General features: G+C 44.7%; 1 protein-coding gene across 1 annotated transcript in view; it reads left to right on the top strand.

The window, feature by feature from the left end:
* CEP164 (centrosomal protein 164) overlaps positions 1-12,037 on the top strand; it is a 77,942-nt gene that overhangs the window by 18,220 nt on the left and 47,685 nt on the right. Inside the window, 6 exon segments of the mRNA XM_029574117.1 lie at positions 1,850-1,863; positions 4,278-4,432; positions 5,195-5,326; positions 5,735-5,812; positions 8,075-8,185; positions 10,752-11,102. Coding sequence (XP_029429977.1) covers positions 1,850-1,863; positions 4,278-4,432; positions 5,195-5,326; positions 5,735-5,812; positions 8,075-8,185; positions 10,752-11,102 — 841 coding nt within the window.

Here is a 12,037-nt window from a genome sequence, read left to right as displayed (position 1 = left end):
TCTGTCTCTATATTTTTAGATCAAGAAAATCGCTTTTGTCTAGCGGCTTGGCTTTTGAAAGGAGGTAATTAAGGAAGAAAGGATATCTGGAAGTTGTGAACTCACAAGTCCTCTACTTCCTTGGCGTATATCCAGGTTTGGAGAGTCTTTGATTCTTGGTGTACTGAGCAGTCTCCTCGGTGAGCATTGGTGGCGTAGATTCTGACCTTTTTGCAGAGAGGCCTAACGAATGGTTTGTCCTTTAGTTCTTTGAGAGTGCAAGTGTCAGCCTTGGGCTGCTTGCGGAGCAAGGTTCATGGAATATCTTTGGCTGCGCATCCGGATGTGGTGCATTTCCTCTGAGGGGTGAAGCATTTGCTCCCCCCACCCTTTGTTCATAAGGTGTGTCCTTCTTGGAGGCTTTTGGTCCTCAAGGGCATGTGTGAAGCACCGTTTGAGCATCTTAAGAGGGCCACTATAAAAGATCTGACTTTGAAGGTGGTTTTTTTTGGTGGTGATTTGTTCAGCCTGAAGGGTGTCTGAACTTAAAGCCCTGTCATGTAGGGAACCCTTTTTATGGATTTTGGGTTCCGGAGTCTCTCCGAGGATGGTTCCATCTTTTCTGTTGAAGGTAGTTTCAGCATTCCACTTAAGTCACTCAGTGGAACTTCCAGCCTTTACAAATCTGGAGATTGATAATGCCTCATGCAAAGGAATTAAGACATCTGGATGTCAGAAGGTCACTAACAGTTTCAGATTGTTGTATCACCTTTTTGTGCTATGGAGTGGTGGAAAAAAGGGTCAGAAAGCGTCAAAAGCCATGATAGTGCAGTGGTTGAAGGAGGCTATTGGTTCTGCATATATTTGTCTTGGTCAACCCATCCCGGAGGGGTTAAGGGCTCATTCTACCCGTTCGCAGGCAGCCTCCTGGACAGAGTGCCAATTAGTTTTACTGCAAAAGATTTGTATGGCGGCTGCTTGGAAGTCCTTACATACCTTTGCCAGACAGTACCAATTGGACGTCCAGGCCTGGATGCCAGCGATTTTGGTAAAAGTGTTCTTTGAGCAGGCCTCACAGTCTCACCCCGGTTAGGGAAGCTTTGGTGCATCCCAGGAGTCTGGACTAATCTGGGTACATACAGGGAAAGGAAAATTGGTTTTTATCTGTTAATTCTAATTCCTGTAGTACCACAGATCAGTCCAGAGTCTCGCCCGGTGATGGAGAGGAGTTTTGGAGAGTCCACGCGATCTGTTTACTATAATTCTGAAGAATGGCACAGGTTTCTCATTAGTCATTTTCAAAAAGTATTCCAAATTTAACTACAGTGCTTAATTACGATTTTCCTTTTTCCTCTGCTTGTTCCAGGGAATGTAGTAGGGTTGATTTGCTAGAAGTTTTGGTAAATATTTTATGCTTGGGTACGGATCAATACTGAGGAGCTGCAGGTGGCACACCGGATTAAGAGGCGGCGCCTACGAAATTTTCTCTGTCTCCATCTGCTAGAAGGGAGGCAAAACCCAGGAGTCTGAACTGAACTGTGGTACTACAGGAACTAAAATTAGCAGGTAAGAACCAATTTTCCTGTTTGTGACACAGAAGCTGGAGCAGTTCCAGCAGTGATACTTACCCTGTCTTCCTTCAGTGTTTCCAGTCATAGGTATTGGAACTAGGGGTTCAAGCGTTTATTATACACATGTGGAAAACAGTTTTCTCTAAGTTGTTTAAACTCATCTGTCCTCAGTGTGAATTTTATATAAGATCGTATGTAATACATCACAAATCATTTTAAGGATTAAAAACAAACATTTGAATGCAGCTGTTTTGAGTTCTCTCTGCCCCCATCTGTGCTGCCCTTCCCTTCATCGTTAGTGCTCTGCACCTTGGTTGGACCCTTTATCTGCATTCTCAGAAATCATATTTATCCCTCATCGTGCAGGACTTCTGCTAGTTTACATGAATCTCTACTAGGTGGCTCGGTGGCGGTGCAGGCTGGCCAGAGCTGGAGATGCTGCAGAGCTAGTGATTGCATCCCTGGGGTGATGGTGGGGTGTCCTGGTTTTTGTACAATGGTGACCTCTAGTGGCCAGGTTTAGGGCCCGTGATTGGTCAAGAGCTGTTGCTACAGTGGCTGAGCTGAGTGGTTTAGGATAGGGATATGTAACACTGTAGCCCAACAGACACCATTGAGCTGGTAGCTCAAAGGAGCAGGAGAAACCTGCCAGGCCAGCCCCTCTCCATCCCCAGGACTAAAGCCAAAATACTGCTATATAAACCAGTGGCATTTCAAGGTTACATCTCTTTGTGATGATTTTATATCCATGGTGAAAGCATGAGATTGGGGATCTTGCAGCAAGACTTAGCTCTAGAAAATCTTATATCCTACCATTTTTTTTTTAAACCTCGATATTATAGAAAGTATTACTCTTGTTTCAACTGCAAGATCAACTAGAGTATCAATTGCTTTTAAATACTAAACAGCATGTGTTGAATTTGTGTTCAGAATTTTTAAAAAGGTGCTGGATGAATTGTGAATGAAATGTTTTGTGCCCTTGGCATGTCTGCAGCTGGGTCCCTGGTGCATGCTGTTCATTGTTCTACAGTTGCCAGCACAGTGTAGCCCTATACGCTGACAATACCTAGAGCTGGAAATAGAAGATAAACTGGAGATTATCCTGCACATTTTAATTAGCACAGTGCAAGTGAGCTTGTTGCCCCGTCTAAAGTACTTGCAGCCCCTTCCATACCTTACTCAATGCAAACATAATATCTGGGAGGAATAATGGGGGTGGGGGGGGACTGTAATTTATCTGGAAGCACTGATTTACCACAGGCTCCGTGGAACAAAGACTGCTCTGCTTTCCTGTCCCCGGGCATGCTGAATTAACCAGCTCCAGAGTCTGTAATTTTCTATAAACACAGTGTATGGTGACAGCACATTTACCAACACCCCGACTGCAGATTGAAGACGTGTTATGTGAGACGCGGAGCCAGCCTTCATTTCTAGTTGTGAAGGCCATTATTTCGCTGAGCCAACCTGGAGCAAACACTTTTTGCCTATTAGAAAAGGTTTATCTAGTCCAGTCTGAGTGGGGGTGGGAGCGGGCATATAGGTCTTCAACAGAAGTGGCCTTCATGTGTGTTGCTTTGCAGATGTATTTATTTGTATATATAGATGTTCTCCTAAAAGCATGTCTGAGGTTTGATTGTGCCAGTTTAGACTTTTTTTTTTTTAATGTGCTGGTGGGGTCAGGTCAGCTAAAGCTGTCTTTTCTCCTTGTTGTGACGTCCAGTTAAGGTGAAGGTCCCTGGTAGTTTCCTGATTTAGAGTCAATATAAAGACATGCAGTAGATGTCGAAGGGCTGTAACGGCACGGGTGCCCAGGATGCTAGTGTTCCTGCTCCTCCCCCGCGCTATTTAATTAACTTGCTCCTTGCTGAATCTTTGGATCTTTACTGTTCCCCTCCCAAAGTCCCATGTAGGCTCCATGATAATATAAGAACCCTGGCTTTTCATGCCGCTGTAGGCAATTCTATTCACACGCCTCTGACAAAGGCTACCTAACTGCCTTTCCATAAGAGGAAATTGGAATAGCTTGTTTTATCAGCACTCTGTTATACCATAAAGCTGAAGTCATTTCTTTGTCAGCTAGAGTGATCAGACTCTGCCCACACTACTCCCTCCTCTTACATCGGGCTCCTCCAACCATCCAGTTCAGAAAGTGCTTTTGTGCGTGTGCCATACCCCCTCAGCATGTCCTCATCGTACCGAAGTACACCTTCTCCTCTGATACATATGTAAAATTAATAACTGCAGTGACTTAAATTGGTAGTTATCAGTCAGATTACAGGCATGAGTAAATTGTGCTGTCATTTTGCTTTACACACAATGCCTGGCACAACACATTGACTGTTTAATGTTGAGTTTCAGTATCTGCAGAGCCACTGCTTTTAGATTATGTGAATGGTCTTTTGATTTGAGTTCATTAATGCCGAAGGCCCTGTGAATGAGTCTGTGTGCTGGCTTCTTCTTGGTCCTGCTGAGAGAACTGTTTGTGTGTTCTCCACCCCTTCCTGAAGGTGGAGCTAGTGTTCTGCTCTTGCAGCTGATGTTAGCCAGAGGCTGGCACTGTAAATAGTTCTGGGAGAGCCATATCCTGCTGTTTTTGGCCACAGTGCAGTATTTGGGAGTTGAGAAAGCATTTTACTGCGATTCTGTTTTGCAAACTACAAGATTGCTGAATATAGGAAACCTTCTAAACTAAAGCCTTAACTTGTTCCTGTAAATGGCAGTCCCCAGGTTCTCCTCTAGCACCTGTGCTTGTTCCCCTTGGAGCTCTTGCACCCCTCCGTGGCCTCGTGGATACATCAGGCAGCACTTTGCGTGGCTCCTTCAGCAGCAGCAGCTTGGGCAGCTCAGGAGGCTTCGATACTTTGCTTGGTATCTCGGGCGGGGTGAGTCTCTCTGTTCCCTGCTGTGACTGATTCTAGGATGAATGAGAATATTGAACCTGTACTCCCTGTTGTATGAGGCAAGTAGAAAACCTGGTTCGTGCCTTAAAGAATTTAGAATCTAAAAGATGATTGCTTATCTTGAGACGGAGGCAGAAGAAGGAAACAGGCTGTAGCAGAGCTGGAATCTGAACCTAAAAGGTATTGCCAGATCTTCTGATTGTACCTTCTCACCTAAAAAGCAGTGGTTTTAGGTAAGAACATAAGAACATAAGAAAATGCCATACTGGGTCAGACCAAGGGTCCATCAAGCCCAGCATCCTGTTTCCAACAGTGGCCAATCCAGGCCATAAGAACCTGGCAAGTACCCAAAAACTAAGTCTATTCCATGTAACCATTGCTAATGGCAGTGGCTATTCTCTAAGTGAACTTAATAGCAGGTAATGGACTTCTCCTCCAAGAACTTATCCAATCCTTTTTTAAACACAGCTATACTAACTGCACGAACCACATCCTCTGGCAACAAATTCCAGAGTTTAATTGTGCGTTGAGTAAAAAAGAACTTTCTCCGATTAGTTTTAAATGTGCCCCATGCTAACTTCATGGAGTGCCCCCTAGTCCTTCTACTAGGGGACACTCCATGAAGTGGAAAATACTCTTTTTGAAAATAAGGCCATCCAATCTGGATAGTTTGAGTCCTTTCCTCCCATGGATTTGCTCTTTGCCAAAGCATGTCATTGTTTTTTTTCCCCTTTTCCAAGCTAGCCTTCTGCAGTAGTCACCAAGCCTTCCGGCTACATGAGGAGCACCTTGGGATCCAGGCAGGAGGAGAGGGTCTCCCTCACTCTCCCAGGGCTGGAGGAAGAGGATGAGGAAGAGGATGGCAGCGAGGTACAGGTAAGGACGGTCTTACAGATAGTTATGGACTACCATACTCTTCTATAGGTGGCTGCTTGTGCCACGTGCTGCTGTGGCTTTTGTGTCCTCGGATCCCCGTCTCTGAGCTAGACTGTTTTTGTTACTGTGATGTAGCTGGCTCATACATGGGTTAAAGAGCAGTTGAACCCTTTTGCCCTTCGATGACTTGTTAACTTCTAGCTATGAGATTTCATTAAATAAAACAATACAAGCTTTTAATGAAATCCAAGCTCCATCTATTTACCAAAACTAAACTTGTGCCTAAGGCTCAGCCCAGCAAGTGATCTCAAACAATGCACTTGCATACTATCTTCCAATGAGAGGCCTAAAAGCTGATAACTATTTCTTTCCACCTCTGACACACACCTCTTCTTATCCAACACACAGAGCCTCAAAGGGTCTGCCAGACTGCTCAGAAACCTTCACTTAGATATCGGGTCCTTGGGAGGTGGCTTTGAGTATGAGGTAAGGTTCATCTTGTGTTTTTTTGTTTTTTTTTTAATAATTAGGATCCTTTGCTGTATTCAGTCAGGTGTATCTAGCAGATCCCTCCGTGTACACAGAGCTGCTTCCCTGTAAGAGGCAGCACTGTACCTTGGTATATAAGTGGATGCCTGCTGTCGGCGGGCACTGGAGAGAAGTCTGCGCGTGGTGCCGTGAGGGCTGCCTTGTGGCGGAGAGCCCAGGGCAGGCTGCCAGAGAGGCTCTTACTCTCACCGCCACCACAGATGAGGCAGAAACCTTTTTTTGTTTTTATTCTTTCCATGGCCTTATTTTTAATTGTCTGTAGCACAGCAGAGCTCTGAGTCAATTAAAATAATCCAACTCATTAAATAAATGATTAAAAGAACTGAGCCAGTCAGCATGTACTGCTAGAGGTTGACGTCATTCCCGATTCGTTACTAATGCTTGCGTGCTGTGTACTGAAAAGTGGAGTTCAGCTGACGTTCCATGGGGTGGCAGTAAGACACTACTGCTCTTCTAACTAGTCACCCTTTTCCTTGATTTCTCTCTCTCTGCTTTTATTTTACTGTTCCTCTTTACTCAGTCCTGCCTGTGTTATCTCACGTGAGTGTGTGCACAAACCAGTCTTTAGGCTTAATGCTAAATGAAAAAAAAAAAACCAAAGGATGCTCACAGACAGACGCTGGAAGGCAGCAAGGTGAAGCTCCAGGAGGTGGGAGGGGATCCTGAAGGTAGAGAGTCAATAGTTTGGCATTGGGCTGAGAAACTTGCCATAAAAAGAGCTCCTCTTGTATGTAGTGATCTGTGTGGGGAATGGTGGGGAAGAGTGTCTGAGAATAGGGGAAAATTGAATGGGGACCAGTCAGTGAGGTGGGGGCTAACCCATAGAGAATGAAAAGCTTTTAGAAAGTCTACGTGAAAGAGTCTGCGAGAGGATGGGCACCCCGAGCTGATAACTTCCAGCTGCTCTTCCCGACATAGAAAGGTGGTGGTTCCGGGGCTTCTAGGAGGCTGAGCCAGGACTCCCACCTGTGTTGGTGTCTGAAGTGAAATGGAGCGTAAATGGTGTAGGCTTGAAATGAATGCCTGTTGCCACATCTGCAAAATATTCGCCGGGTCCATCTGCCAGGAAGGAACTGTCAACTGCCGCCTCCTCAAATGCTGCATATGTCGGTGTGTTTTCTGCCAGGCGAGCCAAGATGTGCCCAATAAGTTCTGGGGAATGTGGGTGGCAACTGGTACTGAGGCACCGAAAGATTGGAGTAATACACAGTGCCTGGCCACAGAAAGTAGAGCAGCAAGGGCTGCCATGGCCTCACGAACAGTCTCTCTCAGCAACCCGCGTGAGGGAGGCTTGAGTTATACCGTCAGGAGCAACCGTCTGTTGCAGGTTTGCTCATGAAAAATGTGCAAGATCTCTTGGTGGAAGACTGCATATGATCTGCCTGACAGTTGTGCTGAGCGTCCTCACAATGAGCTGCATTTTTACTTTTTCACCAATTGCATTTCACACGTAGTGGGTACTAGCTTTAGACCCTAAAGTTCCCGAGTTTCAGTTTCCTGTTGAGATATATTCTCAACACATGAGCAAGGTAATCATGCAAAATAAAAACAATTGTAAAGAAAGCATAGTATTTCACCATCACATGCACGAGCAGACTCGTCATTTCAGAAAGCCTGAGAGTCAAAAGTCTCCATCCACTCTAGGGGTGTTATCTTTCTTCATCATAAGGTTTTGATCTAGTCCTGTTTTTTCTCATGCCCATTCCCGTGTACTCTGCCTGGGAATGAGGAAAAACCAGAAGAGGATTGGGCAGTGCCTGCAATCTAAGGATCAGTTTGAAGAAGAAAAGCATATGATACATGAAGATTTCTGGAGGGGGGGGGGGGGGGGGGGGAAGTGTTACAGTTTGAAATCAGTGCCTTGGAACCATGAAAGAAAATATCAGCTGCAGGTGTATCCCATTCATAGCATTGGGAAACCCCACAGTGAGGGCAACAGCTGCAGTCAAACCTCCGTGGTTGTGTCCCTGCTATAGGTAGCACTTTGCCCTTATTTATACAAGCGTACATCTTGCCATTCGGTGAAATTCACTGCGGCTACCAAGTAAGTTGCAGTGTAAATGTGCGATATTAGTATTGCCAAGTCAGGCCTTGGAATGTTTGCTTTGCTGGAGAGTTCCCATGCTTTTGTCATGCTGTCACTCTTGGTGGGGCAAAACCAAGTTTGGGAAATGAATCCACGTTCGTATCCACCCCCAGGAGAGTCAGAGTATGGAGGAAGGTCCTGCATACAGCCGAGTAGAAAAAGTCAGAGAAGCGGAGCCCCAGAGCACAATGAACTGGAAGGACGAGGCAGAAAGTCTACCAGAGGTGACCTTTGCTCTCTCTGACATCACTGGGCTGTCGCTGAGGCTTTGCATGATGTAGATTGTAGTGGTGTGATGGGGTAGCTAGTAGTGACAGCAGTCTGCATGCAAAAATTTTTGTAATGCACGGGAGCCGCAGTCTTTGGAATTGTTTTGTGAATAGAAACAGCTGCAGTTGATTGTGTATTTATGTAAATATATACCTATAATTAACACTGCTATAGGTTAAACGAATGAGCCACAAGACTGAATGGCAGGTTTACTGTAGCTTTGAAACTGCAGTAGTTGGATGGTGGGAGGGAGAGAGATAAGATCACTGCCTTTTTTTTTTTTTTTTTTTTTTATAAATCCACTCATTCATTGTTTAGGAAAATTGGTTCTTACCTGCTCTATAAATCCACTCATTCATACCACATACCACAGACACAGTACAGGGATATTACAGCAGGCAATGACATCTTGGATGCTTCTATGTGGCATGACCTGATACCTTCAAGTGTCCGATTACAGTTTACTCAGTGCTACTATTAAAGACAGATCTTTAGCGTTGAATTTGTGCTGCTTTTTTGTCAAGAAAATGAAATACAAGCTCTCAGCACCAAATAATATGAAAAGAATTCTAGTTTTCTTGATGAAATAAAATGGATGTGCTATTGCTCCATTGATGAGCCTAACCTCAAGTTAGCACAAAATTAATTTATAACACCCTGTATTCCAGCTGACAGAAATCCTTGCTTTCAGCTGATTTTGGCTGGAGTGATAATTTTTCAGGCTGGGGCCTGGTTCCCATGGAAATGGCACTCTGCATTTGCTTTAGAAAATAGAGGGCCTTCAATTTTCAGCTCCATCTGTTCTGTGGTAGTGGTCCTCTGGGTGCACTTGCCTGCTAAATAACCAGATAATGGAACAAGTCTGTGGCAGCCAGTGTTCCCGAGAGGAGCTTGGGAGGACTGAGGATTCGGCACCCACAGTTCATAGTATTCATAGTGGCAGGCCGAAATTTGGTGTCCACGTAGCTGGTCACCGATTAAATATTGTGGCTAGAGTCAGTTGTTGTTGTGTCCATTGGCCGCTGCCACCAGACCATTAGATTAACGAGCTTTGCAGTCAGGCTGATTTGAAACTAGTTGCTACATTTGCTTTTTTGATTGCTACCATGCCTGCAGTTCTTTCTGTGGCATAAATGATGTGAAGGCTTAAACTTAGCAGTCTCTGATGCTTTATTTTCCACTGAACCTTTGGGTGACTTGCCTGTTAAATTCATGGAGGTCGATATTCAAAAGCCATTAGATAGATAACTGAAAAGTTATCCATCTAAATGGCTAGCTGGGGATATTCAGTGCCATATGCGAATTTAGGCACATAAGTCAGAGGCGTTTTGGGGAAGGCCAGAATTAGCCACAAGTTATGTGGCTAACTCCGGTCGGCCCATTGGGCTGTCCTAAAGTTAGCCAGTTTGACATAACCAGCTAACTTTTAAGATAGCTGTGGATATTCAGCGGTGTGACTGTGCTGCTGAATACTCCTGTGAAGTTAACTGGACAGATATATCCAGCTAATTTAACTAGCTGCTCCACGGCTGACTATTGACCTCCTTAAAATTAAAAGCCTAGTCTTTAATGGGCTGGCCCTGCAGAACTGTGACTCTCAGTGGTAGTCCATTAGGGAAAGTTTTAGTAAGTGTCTTGGATAAATTGCAGTGACCTGTATACATTCTCCAGGGAGCCCCTCTGTCTCTAGGGGGTCCAGCAGCAATTGATTGTGTAGTGAAATGAGGCATTTTATTATGTGGTGTTTTGCCTTTTGTCTTCCAACCATCTGAGGCCTTTGTGACTGGCAGGATACTCCTTATCTTTTGTGTCTGGGTTTTTATGGTTTTTTTTAAATCCCCATCGGAATACAGTGTATGACTTTTATGTGAGATTTTCACAATTCCTGTAAACCATGAATAATCTGGCACGTTTATTAGCTGCAGTCACTAATTATCTGTTTGCACTGCTTGAATCATCTGAGTTTCTGGGCAATGCTGCAGACCTCTGTCATGCCTGAACAATAAGTTAATATTGGCTTCCGAAAACACTTCCCAGTTAGTAGAAAATATTCTATGTACTAAGTACAGTACAGGGATAGTACAGCAGCACAACATCCAACCAGTTCCTTTACTTAAAATACTTTGTTTGGAGATATAGAGGCTTACAGTGCTCCATAAGTCCTTTTTGTTACAATGGTACAATCTATTTAGCATCTCCCTATCCCATTGCAATGGTCCAGTCTGGAGCCGGTTGTTGTTGTATTGGAGCCAGTTGTTACCAAAGAACACATTGTGATGGGATAAAAGGGCATAGAATATTTAATTCCATAGTCTGCTTGTCTGCATGCTGCCTTTTTACTTTCTTATCAAAACTTGAGCATGCAAATCCTAGATTTTTTTTTTGAGTCACCTAAAAGTCTTTATGGTTCCTTTGAGTGCCATAGGAGACTGTAGACTGGCTTAAAATGGTATTGCACTGTTTCCTTTAGCGTGGAAAAAACTGTTACCGTAACATGCTTTATGTTAACTTGATGCCTAGAAGGAATCTCTGAAAGAATGGCAGCTCAGAGACATCGAAGATGCCTCTCTCCACTCTGATGCCATCTGTCCCCCCACTTTGGATAAAATATTCAGTGGAAATGCAGACAGCCTCTCCTCTAGGCTGGCTACCAGGGACTCTCCTCGCAGGCATGCAGAGGCCTCTCCACGTGGGACTCCAGGAGATGGCACAGATGAGAGAGGGGGCGCAACTAATGCACCGGAGGTGGAAGCTAGTAATGCAGGGGCATTGGCAAATGTTACTCTGAAAAAGGATACTCCACAGATACTAAGTGAAACCCGGCTAGGAGCAACCGATCTGAGACAAAGCAGCAGTATGCACTGGAATGATGTAAGCAGAACCTCCTTGTGTAGCTCTCCCACCTCCTCTCCATGGCTGTAGCATCTGTCTCCTCTCCAGCACTGGGTTTTAGTTAGCCAGATGGGCAGCCTGCTTTCAGCACCAAAATGCATTTTTCATTCTGCTGCAAACATCCTTTTGCATGTCCAGGCAGGTTTGAGGCTGCTCGGATTTCCTTTCCCCTACCCACCGACCCTGTCTGTCCTGGAACTAATGGGCTGCAGGCTTATTGCTATGGGCAGAAGTTCCTGCTAATGCAAGAGGAAGCATGCCAGAGTTCTTAATATTTGACACGTGACCTTTTCTCAGTAGAAGTGCCAGTTGCCTAAAGCATGTTGCATGGCCTCCTTTGCTTACCTGTGAATGAGAGGCAGAAGTCCTTAAGAAGAGTCTGTTCTACGGGACCATAGAAATACTCTGCAGCCCTGCCAGGGCACTGCTGTATAGCAGTCTCACCAGACGGGTGGGAGAATGGAAGTGAATTGTTAGATCTGGAAATTTCTTGCTTGAGATTTTATGTCCTGTGCCTGTCTATTGCCTTTCTGCATGTACAAAAGAAAAAAAAAAGATCACCAGCAGGATCCCAGCAGCCTAGGGTCTTTGTTTATGGAATTTCATCTCTTTCACCCTGAATTAGGAGCTGTGTGGTGACACTTTGCAGCAGATATTGGCTTTTCCTTGGAGGTTATAAGAAGCTCTTATGTTTCTTTACAATTTTAGCTGTTTCCACCTCTGTTAAGTGTGCCTCACTTTCAGCAGGTTATTACCTGGAAAGGCAAGTTATAAATCATTGCCCCTGTACTGTTTGGGCCCATAGGCCGTTGGCCTGTGCAGAGCCATTTAACAGAACACTTCAGTTTAGCAACACAATCCAATCCCGCCATTTACTAAATATCCATTAGCAGAGTGTAACAAAGCTATCAGCC

This window comes from Rhinatrema bivittatum, chromosome 12 (assembly GCF_901001135.1).
Source record: "Rhinatrema bivittatum chromosome 12, aRhiBiv1.1, whole genome shotgun sequence".
NCBI classification, from domain to species: Eukaryota; Metazoa; Chordata; class Amphibia; order Gymnophiona; family Rhinatrematidae; genus Rhinatrema; species Rhinatrema bivittatum.
Note: the sequence above shows the minus strand (reverse complement) of the source record. Positions and strands in the feature narration are given on the sequence as shown.